An 18471-nucleotide genomic window follows, 5' to 3' on the forward strand; every position below is an offset into this window, starting at 1 on the left:
GGCTCCTGGGTAGGGACTGTCTCTATATGTTGCCAATTTGTAGTTCCCAAGCGCTTAGTACAGTGCTCTGCACATAGTAAGCGCTCAATAAATATGATTGATTGATTTATTGCATACTTGCTGTCTGTGGAGCGCTGTACTAAGTGCTTGAGTAAAGCAACCCAGGGCTGTCAGTAAGGTACCAAGGGGCGGGAGTTGGGAAGAGGCCGGAGGAGACCTGGAGGCTAATCTATTGTATTCCCCCGATCAATCAATCAATCAATCGTATTTATTGAACGCTTACTGTGTGCAGAGCACTGTACTAAGCGCTTGGGAACTACAAGTTGCCAACATATAGAGACAGTCCCTACCCAACAGTGGGCTCACAGTCTAAAAGGGGGAGACAGAGAACAAAACCAAACATACTAACAAAATAAAATAAATAGAATAGATATGTACAAGTAAAATAAAGAAATAAATAGAGCAGTAAAGTGCTCAATAAATGCCATTGATTGATTCCCGCGCTTAGTACAGTGCTTTGCACACAGTAAGCGGTCAATAAATACGATTGAATGAATGAATGAATGAATTCCCATTATACTGCAAGCTTCTTGAAGACAGGGATTGTATCTACTAACTCAACTGAACTCTCCCGAGCACTTAGTACAGTGATCTGTACTTAATAAGCGCTCTGATCTCCTTTCCCCTCTAATCCCGGCTCTGCCACTTCTAATCCCGGCTCCGCCACTTGTCTTCTGTGTGACCTTAGGCAAGTCACTTAATTTCTCTGTGCCTCAGTTACCTCATCTGTAAAATGGGGATTAAGACTGTGAGCCCCACGTGGGACGGCCTGATTACCTTGTCTCTACCCCAGCGCTTAGAACAGTGCTTGGCACATAGTAAGCGCTTAACAGATGTCATCGTTATTATATCTGACAGACCACCATTCTCCCCACCTTCAAAGCCTTGAAGTCACATCTCCTCCAAGAGGCCTTCCCTGACTAAGCCCTCTGTTGGGTAGGGACTGTCTCTATATCATCATCAATCGTATTTATTGAGCGCTTACTATGTGCAGACCACTGTACTAAGCGCTTGGGAAGTACAAGATGGCAACATATAGAGACAGTCCCTACCCAACAGTGGGCTCACAGTCTAAAAGGGGGAGACAGAGAACAAAACCAAACATACTAACAAAATAAAATAAATAGAATAGATATGTACAAGTGAAATAAATAAATAAATAAATAGAGTAATAAATACGTACAAACATATATACATATATACAGGTGCTGTGGGGAAGGGAAGGAGGTAAGATGGGGGGATAGAGGGGGGACGAGGGGGAGAGGAAGGAAGGGGCTCAGTCTGGGAAGGCCTCCTGGAGGAGGTGAGCTCTCAGTAGGGCCTTGAAGGGAGGAAGAGAGCTAGCTTGGAGGATGGGCAGAGGGAGGCCATTCCAGGCCCGGGGAAATGTTGCCAACTTGTACTTCCCAAGTGCTTAGTACAGTGCTCTGCACACAGTAAGCGCTCAATAAATACGATTGTTTGATTGATTGATTTCCCCTACTTCCTCTCCCTTCTGCATCACCTACGCATTCAGTGCTTTGCACATAGTAAGCGCTTAATAAATGCCATTATATCCTTTACCATTTGATATTCACCCCACCCTCAGCCCCACAGTGCTTAAGTCCCTAGCCAACATTTATTTTAATGTCCATCTCCCCCTCTAGACTGTAAACTCCTTGTGGGCAGGATCGTGTCTACCAACTCCCCTGTATCTCATTCCCCCAAGCACTTAGTTCAGTGTTCTGCACAAAGTCAGCACTCAGTAAATACCACTGATTGATTGCTTGCTCCGCCCACAGTGATGATGAGTATGATGATGGCATTTATTAAGCACTTACTATGTGCAAAGCACTGTTCTAAGCGCTGGGGAGGTTACAAGGTGATCGGGTTGTCCCACGGGGGGCTCCCAGTCTTAATCCCCATTTTACAGATGAGGTAACTGAGGCCCAGAGAAGTTAAGTGACTTGCCCAAGGTCACACAGCAGACATGTGGCGGAGCCGGGATTCGAACCCCTGACCTCTGACTCCAAAGCCCGGTCTCTTTCCACTGAGCCACACTGCTTCTCTAAGTTTGAGTGAGCGCTCAATAAATACCAATGATTGATTGATTCCTGTATATGTCAGTCTCCCCTGCTAGATTGTAAGCTCCTTAAGGGCAAGGATTGTGTCTACTTACTCTATGGTAATAATAATAATGTTGTTGGTATTTGTTAAGCGCTTACTATGTGCCAAGCACTGTTCTAAGCTCTGGGGAGGTTACAAAGTGATCAGGTTGTCCCACGGGGGGCTCACAGTCTTCATCCCCATTTCACGGATGAGGTAACTGAGGCACAGAGAAGTTAAGTGACTTGCCCAAAGTGGCGGAGCCGGGATTTGAACCCATGACCTCTGACTCCAAAGCCTGTGCTCTTTCCATTGAACCACGCTGCTTCTCACAGTGCTCTTCACACAGTAAGTTCTCAATAAATGAGCACTTAGGAGAAGCAGCGTGACAGAGTAGATAGAGCACGGGCTTGGGAGTCAGAAGGTCACGGGTTTTAGTCGTGACTCTGCCACTTCTCTGGTGTGTGACCTTAGGCAAGTCACTTCACTTCTCTGGGCCTCAGTGACCTCATCTGTAAAATGGGGATTGAGATTGTGAGCCCCACATGGGACAGGGACTCGTGTCCAACTTGATTTGCTTGTATCCCACCCCAGTACTTAGGCTGTGCCTGGCACCATTATCATCATCATCAATCGTATTTATTGAGCGCTTACTGTGTGCAGAGCACTGGACTAAGCGCTTGGGAAGTACAAGTTGGCAACATCTAGAGACGGTCCCTACCCAATAGTGGGCTCACAGTCTAAAATAAATTAAGCACTTAACAAATACCATTATTATTATTATTAATAAGACTTCTAGACTGTGAGCCCGTTGTTGGGTTGTTTGCCGACTTGTACTTCCCAAGCTCTTAGTACAGTGCTCTGCACACAGTAAGCGCTCAATAAATACGATTGAATGAATGAATAATAATAATTATTATTATTGATTGAGTGATTACTCCCGCTGTCCTTTTAGACTGTGAGCCCGCTGTTGGGTAGGGACTGTCTCTATATGTTGCCAATTTGTACTTCCCAAGCGCTTAGTACGGTGCTCTGCACACAGTAAGCGCTCAATAAATACGACTGATGACGATGATGATCGAAAGGGGCATGGGAGCAGGGAAGAGCTGGCAAAATGGGAAAAGTGAAGATTCGGGCCCCGAGGATCGGAGAGGGGTCGAAGAGCGGGAAGCTAGTAGTGGGGTGGGGATGGGGTTGGTGATGGGGGCCTCTCTCTGACCCCCCACCCCCATTTCTTCTCCATCCCCTCCAGCTCCCAGCTCCGTCTCTGTCTCCTGCCACGGCGTGTCCGGGGGCTACAGAGTCTCCTTCAGGTGGTCCTGCCCCCAGGGAGCCCACCAGGCCTTCTCCTACCAGGTGGGGGATGGACAGAGGGTCACGACTCTGGCTTGCGAGCAGCCGGTGGTGGTGGGAGGTCTACAGCCGGCCCGCTCCTACCCCGTCACGGTCTGGACGGTGTCCAACGAGAAGGAGGCCGCCTCATCTCCCGTGGTCTGCTCCACTGACGACGCAGGTGAGGGTGGGCTGTCGTTTCCTCCTAATAATAATAATGATGGTATTTGCAAAACGCTTACTATTCATTCATTCATTCAATCGTATTTATTGAGCGCTTACTGTGTGCAGAGCACTGGACTAAGCGCTTGGGAAGTCCAAGTTGGCAACACATAGAGACGTTCCCTACCCAACAGCGGGCTCACGGTCTAGAAGGGGGAGACAGACAACAAATGAACAAAATAAAATAAATAGAATATGTACAAGTAAAATAAATGTTCATTCATTCATTCATTCAATCGTATTTATCGAGCGCTTACTGTGTGCAGAGCACTGGACTAAGCGCTTGGGAAGTCCAAGTTGGCAACACATAGAGACGTTCCCTACCCAACAGCAGGCTCACGGTCTAGAAGGGGGAGACAGACAACAAATGAACAAAATAAAATAAATAGAATATGTACAAGTAAAATAAATGTTCATTCATTCATTCATTCAATCGTATTTATCGAGCGCTTACTGTGTGCAGAGCACTGGACTAAGCGCTTGGGAAGTCCAAGTTGGCAACACATAGAGACGGTCCCTACCCAACAGCAGGCTCACGGTCTAGAAGGGGGAGACAGACAACAAATGAACAAAATAAAATAAATAGAATATGTACAAGTAAAATAAATGTTCATTCATTCATTCATTCAATCATATTTATCGAGCGCTTACTGTGTGCAGAGCACTGTACTAAGCGCCTGGGAAGTCCAAGTTGGCAACCCATAGAGACGGTCCCTACCCAACAGCGGGCTCACGGTCTAGAAGGGGGAGACAGACAACAAAACAAATTAACAAAATAAAATAAATAGAATAAATATGTACAAGTAAAATAAATGTTCATTCATTCAATCGTATTGATCATTCATTCATTTATTCAATCGTATTTATTGAGCGCTTACTGTGTGCAGAGCACTGTACTAAGCACTTGGGAAGTACTATGTGCCTAGCACTGGGGGAGGTACAAGTTAGTCAGCTTGGACGCGGTTTCTGTCCCACAAAGGGCTCACACTCTTAAAACCCATTTTAATAATAACTGTGGTACCGTGAGCTCGCTTTTGTTTTTTTTAATGACATTTATTAAGCGCTTACTATGTGCAAAGCACTGTTCTAAGCGCTGGGGAGGATACAAAGTGATCAGGTTGTCCCACAGGGGGCTCCCAGTCTTCATCCCCATTTTACAGGTGAGGGAACTGAGGCACAGAGAAGTCAAGTAACTTGCCCAAAGTCACACAGCTGACAAGTGGCGGTGCCGGGATTTGAACCCATGACCTCTGACTCCAAAGACCGTGCTCTTTCCGCTGTGGGCAGGACTGTGCCAAGCAGTGTGGCTCAGTGGAGAGAGCCCAGGCTTGGGAGTCAGAGGTCAAGGGTTCTAATCCCGGCTCCGCCACTTGTCAGCTGTTTGACTTTGGGCAAGTCACTTCACTTCTCCGGGCCTCAGTTCCCTCATCTGTAAAATGGGGATTAAGACTGTGAGCCCCACGTGGGACAACCTGATCACCTTGTATCCCCCCCAGCACTTAGAACAGTGCTTTGCACTTAACAAATGCCATCATTATTATTATTATTATATTGTACTCTCCCAAGCGCTTAGTACCATGCTTTGCACACAGTAAGTGCTCAATAAATACGACTGAATGAATGAATTTATTGAGCGCTTACTATATGCTAGGCACTGTACTAAGCGCAGGGATGGATATGAGCCAATTGGGTTGGACCGAGTCCCTGTCCCACATGGGGCTTACAGTCTTCATCCCCATTTTACAGATGAAGTAACTGAGGCCCAGAGAAGTGAAGTGACTTGCCCAGGGCCACACAGCAGACATGTGGCAGAGCCAGGATTAGAACCCAGGTCCTTCTGACTCCCAGGACCTTGCTCTACCCATTAGGCCCTCCCCAGCTTAGTACAGTGCTCTGCACACAGTAAGCGCTCAATAAATACGATTGATTGATTGATCTACCCCCCGACTCTCAGAACTCCCCTCTTCCTCCTCTTCCAGCCCTCCCACTCCTCACTTCTCCCTCATTTCTAGACTGTGAGCCCGCTGTCGGGTAGGGACCGTCTCTATGTGTTGCCAACTTGGACTTCCCAAGCGCTTAGTCCGGTGCTGTGCACACAGTAAGCGCTCAATAAATACGATTGATTGATTGATTGATTGATTGATCTACCCCCCGACTCTCAGTACTCCCCTCTTCCTCCTCCTCCAGCCCTCCCACTCCTCACTTCTCCCTCATTTCTAGACTGTGAGCCCACTGTCGGGTAGGGACCGTCTCTATGTGTTGCCAACTTGGATTTCCCAAGCGCTTAGTCCAGTGCTCTGCACACAGTAAGCGCTCAATAAATACGATTGAATGAATGAATAAATTTGGTAGTCCAGAGGCCTGTGAGGAGGTAGGGGCCAGGGGACAAACTGTAATTGGAGGGTGGGGAGGGTTTCACATCCATCCTTCCCTAGTCTGGAGGGACTGCGTGGCCCTGGGACAAATTAGTGGAGGGATGGAGTCACTCCAGCCCTAGCTAGTCTCACTGGGATAATAATAATAATAATAATAATAATAATAATAATAATAATAATAACGATAATAATAATAGCGCTGGGGTGGTTACAAGGCGATCAGGTTGTCCCACGGGGGCTCACACTAGGCTGCAGTCTTATAATAATAATAATTGGGGCAGTTGTTAAGCGCTCACTATGTGCCCGGCACCGTACGAAGCGCTGGGGTCGATAGATATAAGATAATCGGGTTGGTTGCAGTTCCTGTCAATCCATCAATCGTATTTATTGAGCGCTTACTGTGTTCAGAGCACGGTACTAAGCGCTTGGGAAGTCTGTCCTACATAGACTCTATATTATTATAACATATTTATTACTCTATTTTACTTGTACATATCTATTCTATTTATTTTATTTTGTTAATATGTTTGGTTTTGTTCTCTGTCTCCCCCTTCTAGACTGTGAGCCCGCTGTTGGGTAGGGACCGTCTCTATATGTTGCCAGCTTGTACTTCCCAAGCGCTTAGTACAGTGCTCTGCACACAGTAAGCGCTCAATAAATACGATTGATTGATTGATTGGTTGCAGTTCCTGTCAATCAATCAGTCGTATTTATGGAGCGCTTACTGTGTTCAGAGCACGGTACTAAGCGCTTGGGAAGTCTGTCCTACATAGACTCTATATTATTATAACATATTTATTACTCTATTTTACTTGTACATATCTATTCTATTTATTTTATTTTGTTAGTATGTTTGGTTTTGTTCTCTGTCTCCCCCTTCTAGACTGTGAGCCCTCTGTTGGGTAGGGACCGTCTCTATATGTTGCCATCTTGTACTTCCCAAGCGCTTAGTACAGTGCTCTGCACACAGTAAGCGCTCAATAAATACGATTGATTGATTGATTGGTTGCAGTTCCTGTCAATCAATCAGTCGTATTTATGGAGCGCTTACTGTGTTCAGAGCACGGTACTAAGTGCTTGGGAAGTCTGTCCTACATAGACTCTATATTATTATAACATATTTATTACTCTATTTTACTTGTACATATCTATTCTATTTATTTTATTTTGTTAATATGTTTGGTTTTGTTCTCTGTCTCCCCCTTCTAGACTGTGAGCCCGCTGTTGGGTAGGGACCGTCTCTATATGTTGCCAACCTGTACTTCCCAAGCGCTTAGTACAGTGCTCTGCACACAGTAAGCGCTCAATAAATACGATTGATTGATTGATTGGTTGCAGTTCCTGTCAATCAATCAATCGTATTTATTGAGCACTTACTGTGTTCAGAGCACTGTACTAAGCGCTTGGGAAGTCTGTCCTACATAGACTCTATATTATTATAACATATTTATTACTCTATTTTACTTGTACATACCTATTCTATTTATTTTATTTTGTTAATATGTTTGGTTTTGTTCTCTGTCTCCCCCTTCTAGACTGTGAGCCCACTGTTGGGTAGGGACCGTCTCTAGATGTTGCCAACTTATACTTCCCAAGCGCTTAGTACAGTGCTCTGCACACAGTAAGCGCTCAATAAATATGATTGATTGATTGATTGATTGATAGGGCTCCCAGTCACAATCCCCATTCTACAGATGAGGTCACTGTAGCGCAGAGAAGTGAAGCGACCTGCCCAATGTCACAAAGCAGACAAGTGGCAGAGCCGGAATTAGAACCCAGGTCCTTCTGACACAGCGTGGCTCAGCGGAAAGAGCCCGGGCTTGGGAGCCAGAGGTCATGGGTTCTAATCCCAGCTCCGCCACTTGTCAGCTGGGAGACTTTGGGCAAGTCACTTTGCTTCTCTGGGCCTCAGTTACCTCATCTGTAAAATGGGGATGAAGACTGTGAGCCCCACGTGGGACAACCCGATCACCTTGTGTGTCCCCCACACAGCGGTTAGAACAGTGCTTCGCACATAGTAAGTGTTTATTTTATTTTGTTAGTATGTTTGGTTTTGTTCTCTGTCTCCCCCTTTAGACTGTGAGCCCACTGTTGGGTAGGGACTGTATATGTTGCCAACTTGTACTTTCCAAGCACTTAGTACAGTGCTCTGCACACAGTAAGCACTCAATTAATGCGATTGATTGATTGATTAACAAATGCCGTCATCATCATCATCATCATCATCATCCCAGGCCCAGATTCCATCCACGAGGCCCTGCTGCTCCCTCTGCTAAGTCCAGGGTCTACCCACTTGGTTGTACTGTACTCTCCCAAGCATTTAGTTCAGTGCTCTGCACTTAGTGGGCACTCAATAAATACCACTGATTAATTGATCGATTAATTGATCGATTAATTGATCGATCCAGGGCTGAGAAGTTGATCGACCCTGGCCACTGGGGCTGGGAGGGCTCAGGGGGCCTGGGAGGTCCTGGGGGTCCTGCCTCTGGCCTGGAACCCCCTTCCTCCTCATCATCATCATCATCATCATCAATCGTATTTATTGAGCGCTTACTGTGTGCCGAGCACTGTACTAAGCACTTGGGAAGTACAAGTTGGCAACATATAGAGACGGTCCCTACCCAACAGTGGGCTCACAGTCTAAAAGGGGGAGACAGAGAACAAAACCAAACGTACTAACAAAATAAAATAAATAGATATGTACAAGTAAAATAAATAAAGAGTAATAAATCTGTACAAACATATATACATATATACAGGTGCTGTGGGGAAGGGAAGGAGGTAAGATGGGGGGGATGGGGAGGGGGACGAGGGGGGCTATCCTCCTTATAGCCACCAAACAAATGACTCTCCCCACCTTCAAAACTTTATTGAAGGTACATCTCCTCCAAGAAGCCTTCCCAGACTAAGCCCTTCTTCCCTCTTCTCCGTCTCCTGCGTCGCCCTGACTTGCTCTCTTCATTCATCCCCCCGACACTTATGTACATATCCGTAATTTATCTATGCTAGTGCCTGTTTCCCCCTCTAGACTGTAAGCTTGTCGTGGGCAGGGAATGTGTCTGTTATATTGGACTCTCAGTCATTCGTTCATTCATTCAATCGTATTTCTTGAGCGCTTACTGAGTGCAGAGCATTCGTTCATTCATTCAATCGTATTTCTTGAGCGCTTACTGTGTGCAGAGCACTGTCTTAAGCGCTTGGGAAGTCCAAGTTGGCAACATCTAGAGACGGTCCCTACCCGACAGCGGGCTCACAGTCTAGAAGGGGGAGACTGACAACAAAACAAAACATATTAACAAAATAAAATAAATAGAATATGTACAAGTAAAATAAATAAATAGAGTAATAAATATGTACAAACATATATACATAGGGACTTGAATATAGATAGCACACCCCTCTAAATGTTTATCACAACCAAAAATCTGGTAACCCAGTTTTCTGGATATGCATATGCTCGGTATCTAAGCGTGGGGACTTTCCTTTTTTCAGAGCAGTAGTTGCCCAAAATCAATCAATTAATCAATGGTATTTAGAGTAATAAGAATAAGAATGGCATGTATTAAGCGGTTACTATGTGCTGAGCGCTGTTATAAGCACTTGGGAGGTTACAAGGTGATCAGGTTGTCCCACGTGGGGCTCACAGTCTCAATATCCATTCCACAGATGAGGCAACTGAGGCACAGAGAAGTTAAGTGACCTGTCCAAAGTCACAAAGCTAAGTGGCGGAGCTTTCCCAAGTGCTTAGTACAGTGTCCTGCACACAGTAAGCGCTCAATAAATGCGATTGACTAATTGACTGGCCCTGACTTGCTCCCTTTATTCATCCCTCTTCCCTAACCCACAGCGCTTCAGCGCTGAGAACAGTGCTTTGCACATAGTAAGTGCTTAATAAATGCCATCATCATCATTATTATTATGTCTATATCTGTAATTTATTTATTTATATTAATGTCTTTCTCCCAGCGCTTAATAAATGCCATCATAATTATTATTATTATGTCTATATCTGCAATTTATTTATTTCTGCTAATGTCTGTCTCCCCCTCTAGACTGTGAGCTCACTGTGGGCAGGAAATATGTCGGTTATATTGCCATACTGTACTCTCCCAAACTCTTAGCATAGTACTTTGCACACAGTAAGCAGCATTAAGAGAAGCAGCGTGGCTCAGTGGAAAGAGCATGGGCTTTGGAGTCAGAGGTTATGGGTTCAAATCCTGGCTCCGACAACTGTCAGCTGTGTGACTCTGGGCAAGTCACTTCACTTCTCTGGGCCTCAGGTCCCTCATCTGTAAAAATGAGGATTAAGACTGTGAGCCCCACGTGGGGCAACCTGATCACCTTGTAACCTTCCCAGCGCTTAGAACAGTGCTTTGCACATAGTAAGTGCTTAATAAATGCCATTATATTATTAAAAATGAGGATTAAGACTGTGAGCCCCCAGTGGGGCAACCTGATCACCTTGTAACCTCCCCAGCGTTTAGAACAGTGCTTTGCACATAGTAAGCACTTAATAAATGCCATTATTATTATTATTATCAAAAATGAGGATTAAGACTGTGAGCCCCCAGTGGGGCAACCTGATCACCTTGTAACCTCCCCAGCGTTTAGAACAGTGCTTTGCACACAGTAAGCACTTAATAAATGCCATTATTATTATTAAAAATGAGGATTAAGACTGTGAGCCCCCAATGGGCAACCTGATCACCTTGTAACCTCCCCAGCATTTAGAACAGTGCTTTGCACATAGTAAGCGCTTAATAAATGTCATTATTATTACTATTATTAAAAATGAAGATTAAGACTGTGAACCCCCAATGGGGCAAACTGATCACCCTGTAACCTCCCCAGCGTTTAGAACGGTGCTTTGCACATAGTAAGCGCTTAATACATGCCATCATTATTATTAAGCGCTCAATAAATACGATGGACTGATTGACCGACTGCCTGCTTCCTCCTCTTGGTTCCGCTTCCAAAGGAGTCATCGCTGGCTCCATCATTGGCGTCCTACTCTTCATTCTCCTGGCTGGGCTGCTAGTTTTCTTCTTGATGCGGCGGTGAGTCTGAGGGGGTGGGCTCAGAGTTTGGGGTTGGGGGTCAGGGGGACCCTCCAGGACTATAATAACCACCCCCGTCTCGCTGCAGGAGAGAGAAGATGGAGAAACCTCCTTCCGCAGACCTGTTCTCTAGGTAAGGCGGGGGGGTTGCCAATCAGTCAGTCAGTCAATCGATCACGCACTTACTGTGTGCAGAGCACTGTACTGAGCGCTTGGGACAGCACAATATAACAGAGCTGATAGACCCAGTCTAGAGTAGGGGAACCATCCTGGCCTCTCCCTGCCCCACAAGGAGCAGGCCCAGGCCTGGGAGACGGGAGACCCGGGTTCTAATCCCAGCTCTGTCCCTTACCTCCTGTGTGACCCTGGGCAAGTCACTTCCCGTCTCGGTGCTTCTGTTTCCTCAGCTGTAAAATAATAATAATAATAATGGCATTTATTAAGTGCTTACTCTGTGCAAAGCACTGTTCTGAGCGCTGGGGAGGTTACAAGGTGATCAGGTTGTCCCACGGGGGGCTCACAGTCTTTATGCCCATCTTACGGATGAGGTAACTGAGGCACAGAAAATGATGACAAAATGATGAGCCTTCCAGACTGTGAGCCCGCTGTTGGGTAGGGACCGTCTCTATATGTTGCCAACTTGTACTTCCCAAGCGCTCAGTACAGTGTTCTGCACAGAGTAAGCGCTCAATATATACGATTGAATGAATGAATGAATAAAATGGGAATTGAGACTGTGTCCGACCCGATTTGCTCGTACCCACCCCTGCCCCTGGCACATAGTAAGTGCTTAATAAATACCATAATTATTATAATTATTACTACTGTTAGACCATGAGCCCCGTATGGGATGGGGATTGGGTCTAATAGGATGACCGTGCTTAATAAATACCATAATTACTATAATTATTATTATTGTTAGACCATGAGCCCCGTATGGGATGGGGATTGGGTCTAATAGGATGACCGCGTATCCACCCAATCGCTTAGCACAGTGCTTGGCACATAGCAAGAGCCTAACATGCCGCAATCATTTTTTTTTTTTAATTATAATTGCCCGGGACGGGGAGGGGGTTCCCCCGTGAGAGTGAGCTTCTAAGTGCCTTGTCTCCAAGCCCAGCATGGTTCATCACACCCCACAGGCCCCCCCAAGATATTCCTGCTCACCATTTTGAGGAACACGTCAACAGGAATCTGAGAGATTGCAACTATGGCTTTGCAAAGGAGTATCAGGTACGGGGGGACCAACTCCCCCAAACAACCTCCCCCAACTTCCCTTCTCGCTCCCCAAGCAGGAATTAAAATTTGTGTTGCTGCTTTGCTAAGCGCCAGGAAAACTCCCTAGCTTTTGTCTCCAGTAATAATAATAATAATAATAAATAACAATGGTATTTGTTAAGCGCTTACTATGTGCCAGGCACTGTAATAATAATAATGATGATGGCATTTGTAAAATGGGGATGAAGACTGTGAGCCCCACGTGGGACAACCTGATTACCTTGTATCTACCCCAGCGCTTAGAACAGTGCTTTGCACATAGTAAGCGCTTAACAAATACCAACATTATTATTATTATTATTTATTAAGCGCTTACTACGTTCAAAGCACTGTTCTAAGTGCTGGGGCGGTTACAAGGTGATCAGGTTGTCCCACGGGGGGCTCAGTCTTAATCTCCATTTTATAGATGAGGTAACCGAGGCCCAGAGAAGTGAAGTGACTTGCCCAAAGTCACCCAGCTGACACTTGGCAGAGCCGGGATTTGAACCCATGACCTCTGACTCCAAAGCCCGGGCTCTTTCCACTGAGCCACGCTGCTTCTCTACTAAGTGCTGGGTTGGATACATCCAAATCAGGATGGACGCAATCCCTGTCCCACGTGGGGCTCATAGTCTCAATCCCCATTTTCCAGATGAGGGAACTGAGGCCCAGAGAAGGGAAGTGACTTGCCCAAGTTCCCGCAGAAGATGTGGCGAAGCCGAGATTTGAACCCATGGCTTCAAGGCCCATGCTCTATCCACTACGCCGTGCTGCTTCTCTGGCCCAGTCCTTAATCAGCCTTAACTGGAGAAGCCGGGTGGTCCAGTGGAAAGAGCACGGGCCTGCGCATCAGAGGACCTGGGTTCTAATTTTGGCTCAGCCTACTGGGTGACTTTAGGCAAAGTCACATAATTTTCTGTGCCTCAGTTCCCTCATCTGTAAAATGGGAATGAAGACTGTGAGCTCCATGTGGGACAGGCACTTTGTCCAACCTGTTCTCTTGTATTTTAACAGTCCCTAGCACATAGTAAGCTTTTAACAAATACCGTTAATTAAAAAACAAAACCATCCCACCAATCTCCCCATCACTGGTGGAGTGGTCCAAGACCCCTGCTATTATTTGGGTAGCCCCCGCAAGGAAGTCAAGTTACTTGTACTATTTGTTAAGTGCTTACTAGGTGCCAGGCAGTGTACTAAGCACTGGGGTAGATACCAGCTAATCAGGTTGGATAAAGTCCCCTGTCCCACATGGGGCTCACAGTCTTAATCCCCACTTTCTAGATGAGGTAACTGAGGCACAGAGAAATGAAGTGACTTGCCCAAGTCCACACAGCAGAGACGTGGCGGAGCCGGGATTAGAACCCAGGTCCTTCTGACTCCGGGGCCCGTGCTCTATCCCCTAAGACACACTGCTTCTCTAAGCGTTGTGTTTCTGCTGTGCTTCTTTTGTTGCTCCGACCTTAGCTGCCATCTCCTCCCCATTTCCTCCAGGGGAGTTTGTTCATGATTCAGGCCGATGTTTGGAAGACCCCTACCAAACCCCCCTGCTGCTCCGCTGCCTTCAGCGTGGGCTGAGGGGCTGGGCTCCAGGTGGGGAAGCCATCGGCGGGAGGAGGAGGAGGAGGAGGAGGAGGAGGGAAGAGCCACGGGGGAAGCCCAAGGAATGGGTTTGATGCCCACCCACCCTCCGCCTCCCCAGGAATTGGCATCAGAGGGGCAGGGGCAGTCGCAGATGGTGGCCAAACAGCCGGAAAACAAGGAGAAGAATCGATACAGCAACGTGCTGCCCTGTGAGACTAGGATTTCCTCACTTCTTGAATTTCCCCCATTGCACCCCCAAAATCCCGCCCGCCCCGGCCCCCACTATACTTCCCCAAACTCCCATCCCCTTCTCCAGTGCCGCAGAAGGCTGTGGTACTTACCTTCTTGAATTTCCCCCATTGCACCCCCAAAATCCCGCCCGCCCCGGCCCCCACCATACTTCCCCAAACTCCCATCCCCCTCTCCAGTACCACAGAAGGCTGTGGTACTGCCTTACCCCCTCAAAACCACCCTTCCTCCAGCTCCCCAAACCTTCACCCGCCATGGGTCCCCCAAAGCCCCTCCAGTCCTCTTCAGCACCACCAAATCCCTTCCCAAATGGCCTTCATCTCTGCTTCTCAATGGCTGTATGGCTTCATCTGTCTGTACTCCTCCGCCTCCATCCTCTTTGTCTCTGTCTGTCTCTGTCTCTCTGTCTCTCCACCCCACCACACCCTGTTTCCAACCACCTTTAGATCTGCCCAACTACCTTTCCGTGCGCCTCTGACTCTGTCCGCTTCCCTCTCCAGATGACTCCTACAGGGTGCCCCTCCAGCTAATCCCCGGGGAGCCCGGCTCCGATTACATCAATGCCAGCTTCATCCCCGTGAGCCCGGGCTGCAGAGGGGTTAGGGCGGAGGCGGGGGGAGAGGGGTCTATGTGTGTGTGTGTATGTGTTTATGTGTGTGGGGGGGGGTGTTCAGGAGGGAAAGGGGTGCTTGGAGTTCTGACGTGGTCTGTCTCGGCCTGTATGACAGGGTTACGAGAACCCCCGGGAGTTTGTGGCCACGCAAGGCCCGCTTAACGTAACAGTGGGAGATTTTTGGCGCCTGGTGTGGGAACAGGAGAGCGACACCGTGGTCATGCTGACCAACTGCTTGGAGTCCAGCCGGGTGAGACCTCCCGGCCCCCCACCTTCCCCCCTCTCCCAGGATCCCCCTCACACTCCTACCCCTCTTTCTCCTCCAAGATCCTCCCTACACCAAACCCCAGGATGCTCACTCCCCCGGAGAGGCCTACAGAAGCAGGGATGGGCCTGGCCCGCCCATCCTGCTGAGTTGGGGTGAGGGGGCTCGAGCCCTCCCTCTGTCCCTACAGCCTCTCCCTTGGCCACATTCATGTGGACTGGGCTCGACCTGGGGGTGGCCTTAGAAAAGCCGCTGAGGGGCTATCACATTTGCTTCTGCCGGCCCACGGTTCCTCCTTGGGGGCTGCTGGGACCACACGTCTCAGTAACTCATGAAAACCACCATTCGAACCTGAATGTCCGGTGAGCAACACAGCAGTCCTAGAAATCAAGGCTGGGCCCTGCTCTGGCCGGGCCCCAGCCCAGGCCGTACTGCAGGCTTGGACACTGGGGTCCTCTGGGCCAGTTCCTCCAGAGGGGTGGGCGGGGGCCACATCTGCCCAGGAAATTCTAGTCCAGGCAGCACTTTAGTCCTTTTAGACTGTGAGCCCACTGTCGGGTAGGGACTGTCTCTATTTGTTACCAATTTGTACTTCCCAAGCGCTTAGTACAGTGCTCTGCACATAGTAAGCACTCAATAAATACGATTGATGATGATGAAGTCTCTGGGTTCCCAGCCCCTGCGCACCCCATTCTGCTCCTGTCCATCCTTGGTCCCATGGGCTGGCTCAAGGCCCGTTTCCTCCTTGGCATCTCTCTCCACTCCCTCTTACCTCCCACCCGAGGGGCCATTCCTCCCTCCACTAGCAATCAAATCCTATTTATTGAGCGCTTATTGTACGCAGAGCACTATACTAAGCGCCTGGGAGAGGACAGCACAGCAACATAACAGACATTGTCCCTCTGTCCTGGCTCTTTCTCCGTTAGATCCCTGGGGTGGGCTGGGGGGCAGGAGGGGGGTGGGCCGAGGGCCCAGTCTCTGAGCCACGGTCCTCTGCTCCCAGGTGAAATGTGAGCCCTACTGGCCCCTGGACTCCAAGCCCTGCACTTTTGGAGCCCTGAGGGTAACCCTAGTCTCCGAGACTGCGGCCCTTCACTGGACCCTGCGGGACCTCCATCTGCAGCACGTACGACTGGCCCTGGCTTTCCCCGGACCCCCAGGTCCCCCTCCCTCGCATGGTCCCCCGAGCCTCCCCTCTGTCCCCTGGCTGACCTGTCTGGCTGGAGCCCCTGCGGACAAAGCCCCAGCCCATCTAGGCTCGCCTGACTCTAGGTGGGGGCAGGCAGGTTGGGGACAGAAGGCCCCTGCCCTGGGAGCCTGGGGCAGCAGTAAGCAGGGGGTGGGGGGCTTCCACACAGCAGAAAGGCCAGGCCGACCAGAGAGCCAAGGGCCACAGGCCAGGGCGAGGTCAGCCTGTCCCTCTGTGGCCTCCTCCCACTCTGCTCCCATCTGGACCACGCTTCCCCCTCGGCCACCCGGCTCTGCTTCCCTGGGGGCAGCCTGAAGCTGGGATGAAGGAGATGCTTCCTGCGGGGAGCTGGGGTGGGGCGCACCCAGCCCTAGAATCTGTGACGTCATATACGACTCTGTGACATCACCACATAGGGTCCCACCGACATCCCACTGGACTTCTTCCCCCCAGGGATAATAACAATAATAATAATAGTGGCATTTGTTAAGCGCTTGCTATGTGCAAGGCACTGTTCTAAGCGCTGGGGAGGATACAAGGTGATCAGGTTGTCCCACGTGGGGCTCACAGTCTTAATCCCCATTTTACAGATGAGGGAACTGGGGCTCAGAGAAGTTGTGACTTGCCCAAGGTCACCCAGCAGACATGTGGCAGAGCCGGGATTAGAACCCATGACCTCTGACACCCAAGCCCGGGCTCTTTCCATTGAGCCACGCTGCTTCTCTGTCTTCCCTGCCTCCTCTTCCTCCCCAGACACTTCTCTATGCCCAGAGTGTCACCTTCCCACCCTCCCCCAATCCCTCGGGCCCTCTCCCATTCTGACCCCTCTCTGCACCTCAGTTTCCTAAGGAGATTAAGGCTGCCCTCCTCCCTCCAATCTGCCCCCACCATGGTCCCCCCTGGAGGTAGTTATGAGGCCTAGGGTTTAAGGGGGTGTGAAGGAGGGGGTACGGGGAGAGATCTGAGGTTTTCACCCTCCCTGTCCCCCGTAGACGAAGAAGTCTGAGACCCGCTCGGTCTGCCAGTTCCACTACACGTCCTGGCCGGACCACGGCACGCCCACCTCCCCGGATCCTCTGCTGGCCTTCTGGCAACTGCTGCGGAGCAGCCGGCTGGACGTCAACAAGATCGCGGGACCCCCCATTGTCCACTGCAGGTCGGACCCCCAGCCCCTGGCCCGGCTCTACCCTAACTTCTAGCTAGCGCCCATGTTTTCCTCTCGGCCTGGAAAGTCCTTAATAATGATAGTATTTATTAAGCGCTTACTATGTGCAAAGCACTCTTCTAAGCGCTCGGGAGGTTACAAGGTGATGAGGTAGTCCCACGGGGGGCTCACAGTCTTAATCCCCATTTTCCAGATGAGGGAACTGAGGCCCAGAGAAGTGAAGTGACTTGCCCAAAGTCACACAGCTGACAATTGGCAGGGCTGGGATTCGAACCCATGACCTCTGACTCCAAAGCCCGGGCTTTTTCCATTGAGCCACGCTGGTATAGTGCCTGGCACATCGTAAGCGCTTAGTAAATACCATAAAAAAGTGGCAGAAATGGGATGAGAACCCAGAATCTCGGAGTCCCAGGCCCGGGTTCTTTCCACTAGGCTGCGTTGGCTGCTTCTCTTCCTCCTCCTCTCCCTTTCCCGCAATTCTCCCTCCTCCTCCTCCTCCCGGGGCCAACGCCCTTGGGCTCCTAGGGGGATGGAGAGCATCATTCCCTGGAGCATCCCCCAGATTCCCGGTCGCCCCCCACGCCCCCCAACCGAGCCCGGGACCCCGCATTTCCCCCCGCAGCGCGGGCGTGGGCCGGACGGGGACCCTCTTGGCGCTGGATTATCTCCTGCGGCAGTTGGACCGAGAGGGCCGGGTCGGGGTCTTCAACTTCGTGCAGAGGATGAGGTGGTATCGCCCGCTCATGGTGCAGACGGAGGTGAGGTGGGGGGCTGGGATGGGAAGAGGAGGAGGAGGAGGAGGAGAAAGAGAAGGAGGAGGAAGAGAAGGAGGAGGAGAAAGAGGGAGGATGGGGCTGGGGGAGAGAAGGGAGTGGCCGCGGAAGGAAAGAGGGAAGAGGCCCAAGAGAGGCGAGGCCTGGAAAGGACTGGCCGGTTTGGGGAGCAGGGAAGAGTCGTGGGAGAGGGGAGAAAGGGGGAGGAGGAGGTGGGGGCTGAGATCCCTGTTTCCCGACCCCGCTTC

At 49.5% G+C, this 18471-nt stretch overlaps 1 protein-coding gene across 1 annotated transcript in view; it reads left to right on the forward strand.

Moving 5' to 3' along the window:
* Positions 1-18471, forward strand: part of LOC119933153 (receptor-type tyrosine-protein phosphatase H-like) — a 51566-nt gene that overhangs the window by 19521 nt on the left and 13574 nt on the right. The window contains exons 12-21 of the mRNA XM_038752484.1: positions 3398-3658; positions 11053-11131; positions 11220-11264; positions 12274-12364; positions 14088-14178; positions 14719-14795; positions 14947-15081; positions 16100-16222; positions 17278-17441; positions 18073-18208. Coding sequence (XP_038608412.1) covers positions 3398-3658; positions 11053-11131; positions 11220-11264; positions 12274-12364; positions 14088-14178; positions 14719-14795; positions 14947-15081; positions 16100-16222; positions 17278-17441; positions 18073-18208 — 1202 coding nt within the window. The remainder of the gene's footprint in view (positions 1-3397; positions 3659-11052; positions 11132-11219; positions 11265-12273; positions 12365-14087; positions 14179-14718; positions 14796-14946; positions 15082-16099; positions 16223-17277; positions 17442-18072; positions 18209-18471) is intronic.

This window comes from Tachyglossus aculeatus, chromosome 10, assembly GCF_015852505.1.
Source record: "Tachyglossus aculeatus isolate mTacAcu1 chromosome 10, mTacAcu1.pri, whole genome shotgun sequence".
Classification (NCBI taxonomy): Eukaryota; Metazoa; Chordata; class Mammalia; order Monotremata; family Tachyglossidae; genus Tachyglossus; species Tachyglossus aculeatus.